The 18,060-nt window shown below is 30.4% G+C and overlaps 2 protein-coding genes across 2 annotated transcripts; one reads left to right on the top strand and one right to left on the bottom strand.

The window, feature by feature from the left end:
• Positions 1-885: 885 nt before the first annotated feature.
• LOTGIDRAFT_167694 (hypothetical protein) lies at positions 886-4,201 on the bottom strand (the record flags this gene model as incomplete). The annotated part of the gene is made up of 6 exons (XM_009065193.1): positions 886-1,068; positions 1,270-1,303; positions 2,392-2,459; positions 2,761-2,894; positions 3,294-3,361; positions 3,924-4,201. 6 exons carry the CDS (start codon positions 4,199-4,201, stop codon positions 886-888), a joined length of 765 nt encoding a protein of 254 aa, XP_009063441.1.
• Positions 4,202-7,955: 3,754 nt separating this feature from the next.
• Positions 7,956-18,047, top strand: LOTGIDRAFT_235701 (hypothetical protein; the record flags this gene model as incomplete). The annotated part of the gene is made up of 15 exons (XM_009065192.1): positions 7,956-8,129; positions 9,795-10,028; positions 10,584-10,736; positions 11,225-11,302; positions 11,484-11,615; positions 12,454-12,626; positions 13,226-13,328; positions 13,476-13,603; positions 14,061-14,273; positions 14,688-14,781; positions 15,721-15,784; positions 16,395-16,497; positions 16,812-16,967; positions 17,634-17,766; positions 17,952-18,047. 15 exons carry the CDS (start codon positions 7,956-7,958, stop codon positions 18,039-18,041), a joined length of 2,028 nt encoding a protein of 675 aa, XP_009063440.1. The 3' UTR covers positions 18,042-18,047.
• Between the last annotated feature and the right edge of the window lie 13 nt (positions 18,048-18,060).

Below are 18,060 nucleotides of genomic sequence, written 5' to 3'. Positions count from 1 at the left end.
TACAGAATACAAATGAATCACAAGGTAAACAAAGAAGATTAATAACATGTAAAAACCTTCACACTAATTGAGTATATAAATCAACCTGTAATACAACATTGTTAATATCTATCTAATACTGAACAATATGTTAATTTGATACACTGAACATGTATAGATCACTTAATACACTTGTTCAGTTTCATAAGGTTCTTTATTATTAGTTCTCTATTGTATTCAATGAGTATACCGCCGAGGATTACTGTTGAATTTGAATAATATCACGTACATACAGAATATAGTAACATTGTTACAGATCTTACAACATTCATAACATTCTCATGTTCGGATGGGACAATAAACTGGGGCTGCCTCGACAGTTGAAGACCGAAAAAGAATAGGCTAATGCCGATGTCCTCATTGTACGTGTAACTGCGAATACCATACAAAACTACGTACTTACATGGAAATAACACACACGAATCTAGTTCACAACCATTTTGAATCTCTTCCTCGACTTATTTAGTCGATTTTGATAAACATTAAATTATTTCAACTTAGCCTTCAAATCACATATAAAGGTTTAAAAATGGCTCTTAACATGATTTAGAGTTGAAATGTTATAACCCTCTTAAAAATTGGACTTCAGTCGAAGAAGTGATTCAAAATTGTTGTGAACCATGTCCGTGTGTGTTATTTGCATGTACCTTATGTAGTTTCGTATTTACGAACACTCTTGAGCACCTACCCATGTTCACAAATAAATGATATGGCCTTTTCAAATGTCCCTAAGACCACAGTTACGTTACACATAATTCGATCATAAATAGAATTGGTAAGAAGTTTGATGTGGGAATGTTAAAAGATCAAAGTGAGATTTATGGAGGATTAAACTTCAAAAGGGGCTCAATACATGTAGACGTTCCTAAATAAACCATTTCTTTCACTACAACGTTTGAAGACTTCAGTTAAAACCTTTTTAGACCAACGTAGACTAGAATGGTTCGAATAATAAAACGTAGATACCTTGTATAAAGATAAGAGACAGTATTTTCCTGATATAATGATAAGATAGAAGACAGTATATACCTGGTATATAGATTAGATAAAGACAGTATATACCTAGTATATAGATTAGATAGAAGACATTATATACCTAGTATATAGATAAGATAGAAGACAGTATATAGCTAGTATATAGATAAGATAAAGACAGTATATACCTAGTATATAGATTAGATAAAGACAGTATATACCTAGTATATAGATAAGATAGAAGACAGTATATACCTGGTATATAGATAAGATAGAAGACAGTATATACCTGGTATATATATTAGATAAAGACAGTATATACCTAGTATATAGATTAGATAGAAGACATTATATACCTAGTATATAGATAAGATAGAAGACAGTATATACCTAGTATATAGATAAGATAAAGACAGTATATACCTAGTATATAGATTAGATAGAAGACAGTATATACCTAGTATATAGATAAGATAGAAGACAGTATATACCTTTCCAGATGAAGTAGAAGGCAGTATTTTCCTGGTATAATGATAAGATAGAAGTCAGTATATACCTAAGATAGAAGACAGTATATAACTGGTATATAGATAAGATAAAGACAGTATAAACCTGGTATATAGATAAGATAGAAGACAGTATATAACTGGTATATAGATAAGATAAAGACAGTATAAACCTGGTATATAGATAAGATAGAAGACAGTATTTACCTAGTATATAGATTAGATAGAAGACATTATATACCTAGTATTTAGATAAGATAAAGACAGTATATACCTAGTATATAGATAAGATAAAGACAGTATAAACCTGGTATATAGATAAGATAGAAGACAGTATATACCTTTCCAGATGAAATAGAAGGCAGTATTTTCCTGGTATAATGATAAGATGGAAGTCAGTATATACCTAAGATAGAAGACAGTATATAACTGGTATATAGATAAGATAAAGACAGTATAAACCTGGTATATAGATAAGATAGAAGACAGTATATACCTTTCCAGATGAAGTAGAAGGCAGTATTTTCCTGGTATAATGATAAGATAGAAGTCAGTATATACCTAAGATAGAAGACAGTATATAACTGGTATATAGATAAGATAAAGACAGTATAAACCTGGTATATAGATAAGATAGAAGACAGTATATAACTGGTATATAGATAAGATAAAGACAGTATAAACCTGGTATATAGATAAGATAAAGACAGTATATACCTAGTATATAGATAAAATAAAGACAGTACAAACTTGGTATATAGATATATACCTGGTATATAGGTTCGATAAAGACAGTATATACCTGGTATATAGATTCGATAAAGACAGTATATACCTGGTATATAGATAAGATAGAAGACAGTATATATACCTGGCATCCAGATGAGATAGAAGACAGTATATACCTGGTATATAGATAAGATAGAAGACAGTATATACCTGGTATATAGATTAGATAAAGACAGTATACATGGTATATAGATAAGGTAGAAGAAAGTATTTACCTAGTATATAGATAAGATAAAGACAGTATAAACCTGGTATATAGATAAGATAGAAGACAGTATATACCTGGTATATAGATAAGATAAGGGACAGTATATATCTGGTATATAGATAAGACAGAAGACAGTATATATCTGGTATATAGATAAGATAGAAGACAGTATATACCTAGTATATAGATAAGATAAAGACAGTATAAACCTTGTATATAGATAAGATAGAAGACAGTATATACCTGGCATCCAGATAAGATAGAAGACAGTATATAACTTGCATCCAGATAAGATAGAAGACAGTACATAACTGGTATATAGATAAGATAAAGACAGTATATACCTAGTATATAGATAGAATAAAGACAGTATATACCTAGTATATAGATAAGATAAAGGCAGTATACATGGTATATAGATAAGATAGAAGACAGTATATACCTAGTATGTAGATAAGATAAAGACAGTATACATGGTATATAGATAAGATAGAAGACAGTATATACCTGGTATATAGATAAGATAAAGACAGTACAAACCTTGTATATAGATAAGGTAGAAGAAAGTATTTACCTAGTATATAGATAAGATAAAGACAGTATAAGCCTGGTATATAGATAAGATATAAGATAGTATATACCTGGTATATAGATAAGATAAGGGACAGTATATATCTGGTATATAGATAAGACAGAAGACAGTATATATCTGGTATATAGATAAGATAGAAGACAGTATATACCTAGTATATAGATAAGATAAAGACGGTATATACCTTGTATATAGATAAGACAGAAGACAGTATGTATCTGGTACATAGATAAGATAGAAGACAGTATATACCTAGTATATAGATAAGATAAAGACAGTATATTCCTTGTATATAGATAAGATAGAAGACAGTATAAACCTGGTATATAGATTAGATAGAAGACAGTATATACCTAGTATATAGATAAGATAAAGAGAGTATAAACCTGGTATATAGATTAGACAGAAGACAGTATATACCTAGTATATAGATAAGATAAAGACAGTATATACCTAGTATATAGATTAGACAGAAGACAGTATATACCTAGTATATAGATAAGATAGAAGACAGTATATACCTAGTATATAGATAAGATAAAGACAGTATATACATTGTATATAGATAAGATAGAAGACAGTATATACCTGGTATATAGATAAGATAGAAGACAGTATATATCTGGTATAACGATAAGATAAAAGACAGTATATACCTATTATCTGGATAAGAAAAAAATATATTATGATATTGATGAAAGCAAATGACACAGGATAATAAGAATTAAAAAGTCACGTATATCTAGAGCTTATTCAGCTTTTGAGCGTAGTTAAAAAGCTAAAATGTTCCATGCAACATGCAATATTATCTTACCCAGTTGATGGCGGTCTGTATTCGATATTTTTCCCTGTTCGATATTTATCCTTAGTTTGTTCCAGATCGAACTCTTCCAATAATTTTCGAATAATTTGTTCATGTTTTCGTTTCGTTTCCTCGGAATATTCTCTCTCCAGCTCCATTCTCTTACAAAATGTTTCACCGTTTTTAGTTTTGATAATTATTTCGGTTTCCATGGCAGCTGAAGAAACAAACATTTGGATATTTTCGTCATCACAATCATCGGGATTTCTCGGTCTTCCTATTGAAGCCATAATTGTTATTTCCGGGTGTTTAACAAACTGCGTCCAAGCACAAATTGCTTGACAACCTTCAAGTTGAAGTTTTATTAAGTTAAATGGATACAGAATTGACTATGGGTTGGCTACAGATTTTATCTCGACATTTCATTAAGATAAATTTGAAGCGTTATACTGTTATCTCTATATTTTAATTAAAATCGTGTTTAATTAGTTATTTAGGACTTTATGCAATGTTAATAGAAATCAAGGTAATGTAGACTCGGTCAATCTGGATAGTTTACAAGTGACAACAGTGTAAGTATTCTCGATACTTTGACGTCATTTGTTAATGTTATTATTACACGTGCGAATGATAACGGTGTGGGTGTTGGGTGTTATAGAAGATACTCTCCTATAGAAGAACTGACCAAGGTAACAAGAAGAGAACATACTTCTTTTATATCAATTTTCAATTTGAGTAATATAGATTAAATTGATATGGTATTATAAATTATCTGTGCTTGATGCAAAGAGAAATTACAACCATGTAAATTCTGCAAAGACTAAAATAATACAATGCTTACAAATAATCCCCAAATAATGTATTGTTTGAGACAGTTAATGGAATATTACATTGTTATCACTGGTTTGATATGTTTCATGTGGAATTTTTCATTCTGAAAAGTGATACGCATGGCTGAAATTGTGTTCTGATATCTCCGAACAAAACATGCAAACAGCACATATAAACGACCATAGCCCTTTAAAATCAAATCATCTACAGTAGAATGGGTATCGATCCGTTAACCAATATTGATTAAATGAACGGATGTTATTTACAGATTAGAGAATATTGTCTATAATTATATCTATTATTTCTATATTCAATGCTTCTCGTAATCGATTACATTGCATTTAGACGATATTGGGCAATATTGAATCAAGTGGTAAATACAATAGTTAGCCTATATTCGGCATTGCATTTTTTGACAAGGAATTTTATAAGTGCTGCTATTTCGAAATCGATCAACTTATAAAGCTGTAATTTAGTGAAAAGATGTTTAATATCTCTATAATTATGAGGGTGAAATATTATGGTCTTAACTTTGATACATTATGAATAATCCTTAAATGAAAAGAGTACGGGTTTTTTTCTAAGCCATCCAATTGAAATACAAGAACGTTTTATAAAAGCGAAATGATGTTTAATTATAGTCACAACAAATATCTACATCCGATGCCACTCTATGTCGAAATGAAAATTTAATCTCATCACTCTGCGATTGGGTTTTTCAACTCTCTATTCATCTTACAAAGAAGCAACATCCATAATTAGACTTATAGATGATCGCGCTGTTTGTGCTGTATTCATTTTAATCTTCCCTCATCCATGATCTGAAGAAATTCTTCTATTAACTATTCGATCGAATTTAAACCTAGGATGTCAAACGAGTCTTAAGTTGATAAGTAAACCATATTGCATATCATAGTCAAAATGATAAGAATTTGGAATGAGTACATGTTTAAATAAGAATTTCATGAAGAATGAACTAAAAAAAACTTTACAAAATTGACAAAAACCTATTTAATGAGAAAAGTCCCCCTTTAAGAATCGGACTAATTGCCCTTAAAGTTTTTTTTCAGAAACGGACAGTCGCATTCTTGACAGGTTACTGATCCCCTGTTGTATTCAAAAACAAGAACGAAAAATCAACTTACTGTTTTCGAAGCCAGGAGGGTACTGTTGAAGTAGTCATGGTTTACAATGTATTTATTGTATCAAAAATAAACGAAATGATACTTGAGTTAACTGTTCACATCGACTAATATTTACTTTCTTATAAACACTAGGCTAAGTTGATCATATTCTAAACGTTTTATGATATACTTCAGATACAAGTAAGGTTCGTATTTAAAATAAGGTTATAAAATTATTAATGGTTATATTATTATGTACAAATAATAAAGCTGGTAATGTGGTTCTATACAGAAATTTATTTAAAGGGACATATGCGCCATTTTTTTACCAACATACCTTTGTCTCAGAAAAGGGAATTTTTTAGATTAGCCAATCAGTAATAGTGTTCACAGCTCACCGTCGAAATTTGAGTCAAATTCATGTGTGTTCAGAATTATTCGCGTTTGAAAATTAAAAAGACGAGTCGTCTTTTCTTGAGACACTGTCATATATATAAAAGACATCTATAACTTTCTCAAATCAACCTCCAAAATTGGCGGTTCTATTTTAAAGGGCAGACTCAACCATTTGTAAACTTAGGGTTTCCAGAAAGAGTATAAAAACTCATCAGAAATTGGTCTTGTCTTGTGGGAATAGTGCGCCAACCAAACAACAAAACTAGTTTCCAGCAGAATTATCAAATTGCCAGGAAACTCAACTTTCGAGAGATGGGGCCTCGTCCTTATCAACAAATAGCCAAGATGAGACTTTGGTGGGTTGGTAGATGACAAGTTAACGTTCGCTTCCAGAGGATGCTGATATCGCAAACTAGAGACTTTGGAAAAATACCTTCGTATATCGAGACAATCATTCGACAAATCGACAACTGAGTTAAAATTTAACCTGATTGACATTGATTGGTGATAATTCTTCAATCAGTCGGCACATTCTAAACCCAATAACCGCGGTTTATTCGGAATTACTCTAAGAAGGGAAAAATCAGGAATTTTGTGCTGAAGAATTTTATAGTTTGAAGTGGGAATTTTTATATACGATTGAGTTTTGAAGCATTCACAAGTTAGTGTCAACAAAAATGTTATTTGGAAATTTTTAGTTTGTGAGATATAAGACGAAATGTGCTTTAGGGTTTATCAACTGTGCGCGAGGCGTTTTTATAGGTTTTCATTGAAAGACCTAATAGCACAGAAATTGCAAGACTGGGGACTTCAGAGTCTGAAGTCTAAATCAATGAGATCACTCATTAGATACATCTATGGATAGATTAATTATTTGTTGTCTGATGCCAAGTAAGTCTAAAATGACATTTTGGATAAAGAAAAATAAACAGTTCTCAGGACGGTGCAATAATATTGTTATGAGCAAATCCCAATAAAACTTATATCAAATTTCATCATATGGTGAACTTCTTGAATTCATCAGAATTATCATTTTAGATTTTACTATCAATTTTTGCTAATAACATTTTTAATACTTAAACTCCATGTTTCATGTTTAGACTGACACGTTTCGTGATTAAGGGCAGATAACTCATTGTAGACTCAAAATAAACTTTCACTTTCCATATTTTTGCTGCCAATATTAAAGTCAAATGTAGGCCCAACAGATAAGCTGTAGCCCTAAAATAAGAGGATTTTAAGGTAAACATAACACTGAATAGGCTATGTAGTCAATTTTCTAATTCTACTATCTTCATGCTGATCTGCATTTTTTCAGTTTTTTCATTGACCCAAAACAGCAGAGTTTGGCCTAATTCAGTAGAACTTCCACTGCAGAGATTTTGCTGCCGTGATATTTTAGCATCCCTAGAAGTCCTTCCTATTAAATCACAATGAGCAGAGTCCTCTTTCATTGCTCTGAGAAAACAAGATGGAGCTAAAATGACTCCGTGAGTGTTGAACTCCACCTCTTTGTCATTCCAATAGCTGCTTATTTTTTAATGATTGTAATAATGTAAAAATGAAGTATCAAAGCTTCACTAAGTTTTTTCATTATCATGATCAGTTTATAAATCTTGTTTTTGATTTCCATTACTAGTAGAGAAGGATATTGATTTGGAAAAAAAATAGGTGAAAATAAAAGGATATAATAATGAAGAGTTTACATCAGTGTAGTAATGAACAATGGACGTCTATAGAGAAGAGATTGTCTCATGCTATAGTTTATATGGACAATGACTGTGCAGAATTGTTACATTGGAATGGTGGAATGACACGATTTTTACAAGCTGGTGCTAAAGATGTTCGAGAACTCTCATCCTTTGAGGTATGGTAGCCTTCATTTTTCTATTTAAGATGAAAAAAAATGTTTTAAAGGAATTGTAAAGAGATTTTCAAAAGTTTTTATGTGTACCAGGAACACAGTTAGCACCATTTTGTACCATCTTCAGTCAGACATTTGTGAATCTTGCATTTCAAGTGTTCACTTAGTCACTTTGTGATAGTGAAGTTTAAGTGGTAGGCGTAAATTGATTCTATTAGTGTCCCTAAGTACATGCTTATATGATGTTGGTTGTGAACTTATACAAGATGTTGGTTGTGAAATTATACTTGATGTTGGTGGTGAAATTATACAAGATGTTGGTCTTGAAATTATACAAGATATTATTATACAAAGTTTTTATTTTTTTTTAATAAGGTTTGTGGAATAATTATACAAGATATTATTATACTACGTTTTTATTTTTTTAATGATGTTTGTGGAGAAATTATACAAGATATTATTATACAAAGTTTTTATTTTTTTAATGATGTTTGTGGTGAACTTATACAAGATATTATTATACAAAGTTTTTATTTTTTTGAATGATGTTTGTGGTGAAATTATACAAGATATTATTATACAAAGTTTTTATTTTTTTTAAAATGATATTGGTGATGAAATTATACAAGTTATTATTATACAAAGTTTTTATTTTTTTGAATGATGTTTGTGGAGAAATTATACAAGAAACTATTATAGAAAGTTTTTATTATAGAGTGAAAGTGATGTAAAAGCTATGTTTATATCAAGTACACCATTATATGATGTTTGTGGTGAAATTATACAAGATATTATTATACAAAGTTTTTATTTTTTTGAATGATGTTTGTGGAGAAATTATACAAGAAACTATTATAGAAAGTTTTTATTATAGAGTGAAATTTATGTAAAAGCTATGTTTATATCAAGTACACCATTATATGATGTTTGTGGTGAAATTATACAAGATATTATTATACAAAGTTTTTATTTTTTTGAATGATGTTTGTGGAGAAATTATACAAGAAACTATTATAGAAAGTTTTTATTATAGAGTGAAAGTGATGTAAAAGCTATGTTTATATTAAGTACACCATTATATGATGTTTGTGGTGAAATTATACAAGATATTATTATACAAAGTTTTTATTTTATTATAGAGTAGAAGTAAAAGTGATGTAAAAGCTATGTTTATATTAAGTACACTATTATATGATGTTTGTGGTGAAATTATACAAGATATTATTATACAAAGTTTTTATTTTATTATAGAGTGGAAGTAAAAGTGATGTAAAAGCTATGTTTATATTAAGTACACTATTATATGATGTTTGTGGTGAAATTATACAAGATATTATTATACAAAGTTTTTATTTTATTATAGAGTGGAAGTAAAAGTGATGTAAAAGCTATGTTTATATCAAGTACACTATTATATGATGTTTGTGGTGAAATTATACAAAGTTTTTATTTTATTATAGAGTGGAAGTAAAAGTGATGTAAAAGCTATGTTTATATTAAGTACACTATGATATGATGTTGGTGGTGAAATTATACAAGTTACTATTATAGAAAGTTTTTATTATAGAGTGGAAGTAAAAGTGATGTAAAAGCTATGTTTATATCAAGTAAACTATTATATGATGTTTGTGGTGAAATTATACAAACTATTATATAGTTTTATTATAGAGTGGAAGTAAAAGTGATGTAAAAGCTATGTTTATATTAAGTACACCATTGTATGATGTTGGTGGTGAAATTATACAAGATATTATTAAAGCCAGTCACTTCCAGTATGTAGTTGTAGTCAGTACAATAGGATCACATGTACATCTCTATCATAAAACTGGTACATTAGAAGGCAATGAACAAACTCTGATGGAAAAATTTGAAGAAAACTTATTAATCTGGATGGGCAATGTGGTAGGTTAATCATTATTATCAATGTTGAAATTTCTTTTTGCTTACATGCAATCAGGCACAAGGCTGAGGGAATTTTACAAAGACCGTGGCATCATTAGCCTACTTATTTTCAATTTCCAACTAATGGACGTCTTATTGTCCTATCTGCAGAAATAGATGCTACTTCCATGTCAAACCTTCTGAACTACATTACTGACAGAGGGGGAACCCCATTGACTTATCTGAAGATATAATCTTGACCTGTGCCAGGATTGGACCTTTGATCTTTAGGTTATGCTAATGTTATTTTCTGTTTTGGAAAATCGACCCTTTTCTGAAATATTTACAACCAAGGCAGAAGTGTTCATAAAGCTGATGTTAAGGAAAAAACAAAAATTGACTTACAATATTACAAAAAACTCATATATTGTTGAACACAGGGAGATTTAGTAACTATACTTGTTTTTATTAAGAATAAGATTCCACCCCCACCCCCTTTAAAATGTAATCCCTTTAAACTCCATTATTCCTGATAGTGACTATGTACTAATATATATTATTTTATTATTATTATAGAATTATACAGCTGAAGTAGTAATAATACCATTATTTACTGCTCAGATTACCAATAATCTATTTGTAACACCAGCGTTTTCCTCACTCTACCCTCTACTATCTACTGATATCAAGAGAGTTGAACTATCATTTAATAAAACTCTTACAAATAAGGTCAGTTTAAATATATAAATTAAAAAGTTTTTTTTTGGAAGAGCAAAGATATGTGTCTGATTGTTGTTTTGTGGGAGTTTCTTTTCTTTGTATTATTTTCTTTTTGAAAATTACAAAAATTTTCAGGTGCAAATTTTATTGATTGCTTCCTGAAAACTGAATGATTGGGGAGCTAGCTACCCTTCCTCAGCGCTATACCTTTGCTATATCTCTAACTCTAAGATTGATGTTTTATAGGATTTGTTCAGTATCTTCCAATAATAACAAATCTACTGATACTACATCATTGTGTATACAGTGTACTAATATTTTCTAATTCCAATTCTACGGTCAACAAATTTGTCATCCTCTTTATACTTCATAATGTTCTTGCAATAGCGTTTTAGCTACAGTATTTGACAAATGAACTTTGAACTTTTTAATATTGTAAAATGTGGATGTTTTCTTATTTGATTCCAATAATATGTAGATTCAAATAATATTTTCAGGCTGAGAGAAAAACATTTGATCAATTAAGTGATATTGAAAATGGTTATTTACCAAAACCTTATATAACTAATTTAAAGGTAAGTGATTGTATATGACAAAAGTATTGAAAACTGTTCTGTAAGCTTAATCTGTTAATTTTGAGGGATCATTCAAGCAAACAAATTCAAATAAGGCAGTGTCTCAAGCATATGGCTTACTAAGATTCATTTATGTGAAATATTAATCAAATTTATTGAGTTTTTTCTTACTGCAATATAGATGTTTGTTTCGTCATTGAATGGCTTATTGGAAAAACTGGATGTAAGAGAAGATATCTATTATATTGGTCATACCAGTCGTTTTGTAGCTCATGAATTAGATATTTATTCCCCTGCAAGAAATAGAAGGAAAGTAAGTAAATTTTGCAAAGTATGCTCTTATTCATCTTACCTTGTGACTAATGTTTTTCTGCATGAATGATAAATATTCATTTATCATGTTCTGTTAGCTTATCATGTTCTTTTTTAATTTGCCTATTCCTCATTTATTTCTCCAGTTCTGGCCATGAATTCATTGATTTTGATGTTCATTATCATGTTCTTTTTGTTTACTTATCTATATGATGTATTTTATCATCTTTATTTATAAGTATCTAAAGAAAGAGCATCAATAGTCTTTATTAATAGAACATTAGATTTATCATCATGTTCAACAAGTTGATTATGTTCTTTATTTATAGGTAGCTAAAGAAAGAGCATCAATAGTCTTTATTAATAGAACATTAGATTTATCATCATGTTCAACTAGTTGATTATGTTCTTTATTTATAGGTAGCTAAAGAAAGTGCATCAATAGTATTTATTGATAGAACATTAGATTTATCATTATGTTCAACTAATTGATTATGTTCTTTATTTAAAGGTAGCTAAAGAAAGAGCATTAATAGTGTTTATTGATAGAACATTATAATGTTCAACTGGTTGATTATGTTCTTTATTTATAGGTAGCTAAAGAAAGAGCATTAATAGTGTTTATTGATAGAACATTATAATGTTCAACTAGTTGATTATGTTCTTTATTTATAGGTAGCTAAAGAAAGAGCATCAGTAGTATTTATTGATAGAACATTATCATGTTCAACTAGTTGATTATGTTCTGTTTTTATAGGTAGCTAAAGAAAGAGCATCAGTAGTATTTATTGATAGAACATTATCATGTTCAACTAGTTGATTATGTTCTGTTTTTATAGGTAGCTAAAGAAAGAGCATCAATAGTATTTATTGATAGAACATTAGATTTATCATCATGTTCAACTAGTCAATATGATTGTTTATTAGATGAGATAATGAACATACTACCACGTGTTCCTGGTCATCATAATGATGTTATGGTAGATATGTCCAGTTTGTGCTCTGTTCATGGGTAAGTAAATTCTGTTTCTTCAATTCTTAATTACATTTCAGTTTTCTTTCGAAATATGGGACATGTAATCAGTTACCCTTTTGTAGAGTTCACATGCTATTTGAGTAGTTTTATTCACACTATTGTGGTAAGAAACACAGGCTTTCCCTCTCGATTTTGGAGAATGTCAGAAGACATCTAGTTGTTCTACTTTGGGCTACAGGCTTTGAAGGGTATGATGTTACTGGAAATTTTTTCAGAGGTGGAAATGTTTTGGAGATAAGAAAGTGGGAAAGTCCCCATCGTTTATTAGCCAAATACCATCTAAGTATCCAAACAGAAGCAGGCAAGGATCAGAACCTCAAGACTATACAATTGTTGAAATATTAAAACAGAACCTAAAAATCATGTTGTAACTCAGAGTTTCATGCTATGTGATCTTCAGACAACTGACCTATTTTAGCCGGTGTCCCCACTGAAGTTGGACAAGTAGCACATGTTTTATTAGGTTCTGTTGCATTATTTCTGTATCGCTTTATGTCTACGATTGACATATTGAGCTCTATTTTAACATTGAAAAATTTTTGTTTTTATTATATATAAGGGTATATTATTTTCAGTGATGTTGGTAAAACTGTTATTGTACCAGGATCACTATCAAGATCTATTAATACAACTCCACAGTCTTCTATATTAAACTCTTTAGTTAATGTGAAAATAAAGGTAAGAAATACTATGTTTAAAAAGTCTGGCTTTGTTCTTTCCTGGATGATAAGTTATTGCCCTTGATTTGAGAGTATGCTAGGTATGCATTGATAACTGCATCCTTTGATATTGCATATGAATTATTGAATATACTATTGATTATAGGAAGGTTTAATGGATGTCAATAGACAGTTAGTAGAAGCTGCATCAAGTGAGAAATTACCTGTAAAATTAACTGGAAAACCTGGTCGTATTACTCATCAACAATTATCATCAACATTACAATTATTTCAGTAAGTATTTAAGGCCTAAATACTATACTTAGATTTTGAAGGTTTTCTAAAAAATTTCTGTGTATCAGAGCTACTGATAGCATCAATTTCCACCTTTCCAATTTTCAATCAGACGTCTGTGGTTCCTGCAACTTCACTAAATCTAAATGATTGCTGACATCACTAATCACGAAGAGCCTTATGTGATGAACCATATTTTGCAATTAGTGACGTCATCAAACAGTTTTAGTTGAATTGCAAGAACCACAGACCTCTGACTAAAAATTGGAATGGTGCAAATCGATGCAACAATTTGTACTTCTTGAGGCTTTATATATTATATAGGAGCCATTAATGTTTCAGGGTTCAATGCCAACATAGTTCAATGAAGTAATTAAATTGTTCAACGCATTTTCTCCAAGACACCAGAAAGGACTGATTTATATACATTTTTTTAAATGCTTTGCGTATTTTTCAGGTCCAATTACAGAGCTATACAGCCAAATTTAGATATTTTACAAGTAGCCATGGCAACTGTTCAATCACTATCTAAGAAAACCAGTCACCATGACAACATAGTTGGAATAGAGAAAAGATTATTACAAATGGCCGATGATAAAGATAGTCCCAGTTTACTGTTAGAAATATTGAAAATATTAAAAACAGAATCTGTAAAACCTGTCTCTGAAAGGTAAGATGTCTCCAAATGAATTCACCATGATAGAAGGGGCGACAAAATTGTATTTCTTAATCAACTTGGGCCTGAGTCTGCATTGGCCATTTCTGTCCAATTACCAAAAACATGTTGACGCTTGGGACCTGAAAATTTGAAATTTAGTTTGACAATTTGAATTAAAGGGACAGAGGCAAACCACCACCTGAAAATGGTGAATCTTTCTCTTTAAATACCTTATCACTAAGCAGATACAATCCAACTTAATACTGGTGTGAAATGGTAACATTGATCCCTGCTTGTACCATTGGTAGTTCACCATTTTCATGAGCTTTTATGATGAAAAATAATTGGATATAGAGCTCATAATTCACTATCGTTCTGCCAATGTAAGCTTGTATATGAAATTCAATTGTCGTTTTTTTTCTTCAGAGATTTCAGTTTAGATGACATCCTAGCTTTGTTAATTTATTCCTATTCTTTATGTGGTGCTGACTTTATTGAAGAAGAAGAATCACAATTTCAGGTAAAGAATTCTTTATTATATGATAGCTTATATATTAAAGAGATTGTAAAGAGGTTTTCTAAATTTTGTATTTGTATTGATGACATTGATAGCATCGGTTTGCACCATTCCAATTTTTAATCAGACGTCTGTGGTTCCTGAAATTCCACTAAAACTAAGTGTTTGGTGACGTCACTAATTTCTAAGGGCCTTATGTGATAAAGCAGATTTTGTGATTAGTGATGTCATAAAACATTTTAGTGCAATTGCAGGAACCACAGACGTCTGATTGAAAATTGAAATAGAAACTGATTGTGTACTTTATGGCATTTGATATTGTATTTGTATTAAATTATGATAGACATTGAAATTCTCAATTGAATATATATTACTAATGATATCATCTAAAAAATCAATATAACATTCTATTATATAATTACAGTAGGCATTGTTATTATCACTAGGTATAAGGAAATTGGATTCACTGAAATTAATACAATATTTCGCGTTAAATTTCACTTTGCAATCAAACGCTATATCGCTAGTGGTGACGCCAGTAGGGGTACAGGGTGGGCATTTGGCCCCCATAGAAAAATTATTTGCATCCCCAACTGTACCCCCAGTTTATTTTCAACAAATCAAAAAATATGATTTTTATACTTTTTGCCCCAAAATATGTGTCCGAATGCATCAAATAAATTCAATTTTCGGAAAAAATTTGGGAGAACCCTTCAGATGCTCGATGAGAGGCTTGCGACTATGATGCATTTATAGAGCTGCTGCATTTTGAATTTCAGCCTCGAAAGTTGTCCCCCTAATTTGTCAGTTTGCCCCCTATTTGTACCCCCAGTCTCAAGAGGCTAGTGTCGGCACTGTAGATCACAATGTATAATTATTGGTAGATATCACAATAGCAAGTGTTAATAATAGTGATAATCAATTATTATATATATTTTACAGGAAGAATTGATCAATGTTATTGTACAAGATAAAGATAATTTATCTCCTGCTGTTAAATCTATAGGTTAGTTATTCTTTTAATATCTTCATATGTATTCTTCTTTATCTCCTTCTTAAAGGGACAGATGCCATATTTTTTTACCAATCATACCTTCAGCCAATCAGTAATAGTGTTCACAGCTCACCGTCAAAATTTAGCCTTCAAATCCGTGTGTGTCCAAAATTATCAGTGTTTGAAAGTTAAAAAGCCAAGTCTTTTCTTGAGACACTGTCATATATAGAAAAGACAAATATAGAAATAGGAAAAGAAATTCATAGTTTGAAGTATTTTTAAAGGGATTAAGCGATTTTCATACATTTCTAGTACTTCTGAAGACTATTTACATATATATATTCAACCCCCTCAACCCCCGGCAACTGTCCCTTTAAGAATTGTAGGAAAAAGAGGAATATAACAGCTTTTTGGGGTTACACTATCCCACAATTCATCATTATTAGCAAGAAACAGACATAACATTACTTGCTTTGATTGGTTAAAAATAGCATCATCAGAATTTGACTTCAGTGGACAACTTGTAAGATTATAATAGAAAATAAAAATATAATTCATCCATGATCTGAAGACATTTTTTTCAAAACGATGTTCAATTGAATTTTGCAAACAATGTTTTCAGTTGGAGAAACAGTCAATAAGAGTATAGTGATGGCTATTGTGGAAGATGTATGGAGTAAATTGGTAGCTATAGGTACAGCTAGAGAAGATCTAGATCAATTCAGGTCAGTTTATTATTACATATTCATATACTATATAATTGTGAATATAATGCGCACCTGTTTTAATACTCCTGTAATAACTCACATGATTATCTCCTTGGAACATCAATGTTGAAGTCACTTTTTTCTTGTGAAAATGTTGCTTAAAATTGTGAAAATAAACAATGGATTTCTTTCAGTGTGATATTTATCATGACAGGCTTTACCAAATAATTCAATTTTCACCCTTGCTAGTTGGTGTATGTTGCTGAAAGGAATCTTAAAGAGGTTTTGTGAGGCATCCATGATAGCTTTATTTGCATCATTGAATTTTTCAGTTCTATAATAGAAAGAGGGGGAGTTATGAGTCCTACAGAATGTAAACCATTATTAAATCAGATTGTAGAAGATATTGTTAATCCTAGTAAACCTGATCTTATAGATATTAAACATAAACAAAGTGGAATGAAAGATCTGCTCAAATCAGGATTCGGGTAGGTTTTTAAAGGTTGTTCTTATTCTAATCTGATATTTTCTATGACAGGGGATTTTCCAACAAGTTTTCCATAATTCCATAATTTTGTTTGATAGTACTTTCCCTCGTTGTACACTGATGGCCTTATGTGTAGGCTTCTTCCTGAGTTGGTAACAACTGTTCAAAAGACTGTTTGCTGGTGAAAAAAAAATTATTTTAAAAATTATTTGGGAAGATAACGACATGGGTTCACAAGGATCTTTTCTACCACCTTGTCGGACTATCCTTGGTCAAACCTTGGTCAAACCTTGGTTATACAATAAGAACTTTCGTTCGTAGTCCGCTAGTCTAATATGCCTTGGAAGGCACCTATTGTTTGCGTCACATTATCCCGTCGCTGGAAAGGGCTATCACGTGATTGGTTAAAACAGAGGTCACGCAATGGTTAACAGAATGAAAAATCAAGAAGGAAAGTGTTAGACCTTACCGTAGTGGTGACGTACAAAGCTAATAAAACATTCGAAACGAAACTAATAAAATACGAACGGAAGTAGGTCTAATTTTAATTAGACTGTCTTAATGCTTGGCATTAATTTTTACCAAATCAACTGTAACCATTTAGACCTTGGTTGACTGGAATGATTATAAAAGATGTCAATTGTGTATATATTTTGTATTTGTGTAGATTATTTATGACAGTTTATAAACCACGACCTAGTGACCATCCATTGTTAATATTGTATATTATTGGTGGAATAACTCCTACAGAAGTTAAACATATACAAGATATTGTCAACAAAACTAAACCAGATATACAGGTAAGGTCTCCATTTAAAGAAAGGACATACTTGTATATAGAAAATGAAATTTCTAGTTTGAGGTATATTTCATACATTTCCAGTATTACTGAAGACTATTTACATATATTCAAGACCCAATTCAATCGCCGTTAATGGCGAATCATAGCCTTTAAGTGAGCTTTAATTTGTATTATATATTTCAGGTACTAATAGGCAGTACGAGATTATGTACTAAAGAAGATATTACGTTATCTTCATTTTCTTCAGATAATTTATCTTTTAATAAATCTTAGATTCTCAACATCTTGTGTT

Source organism: Lottia gigantea, assembly GCF_000327385.1.
Source record: "Lottia gigantea unplaced genomic scaffold LOTGIsca_68, whole genome shotgun sequence".
In the NCBI taxonomy this organism is placed as follows: domain Eukaryota; kingdom Metazoa; phylum Mollusca; class Gastropoda; family Lottiidae; genus Lottia; species Lottia gigantea.
Note: the sequence above shows the minus strand (reverse complement) of the source record. Positions and strands in the feature narration are given on the sequence as shown.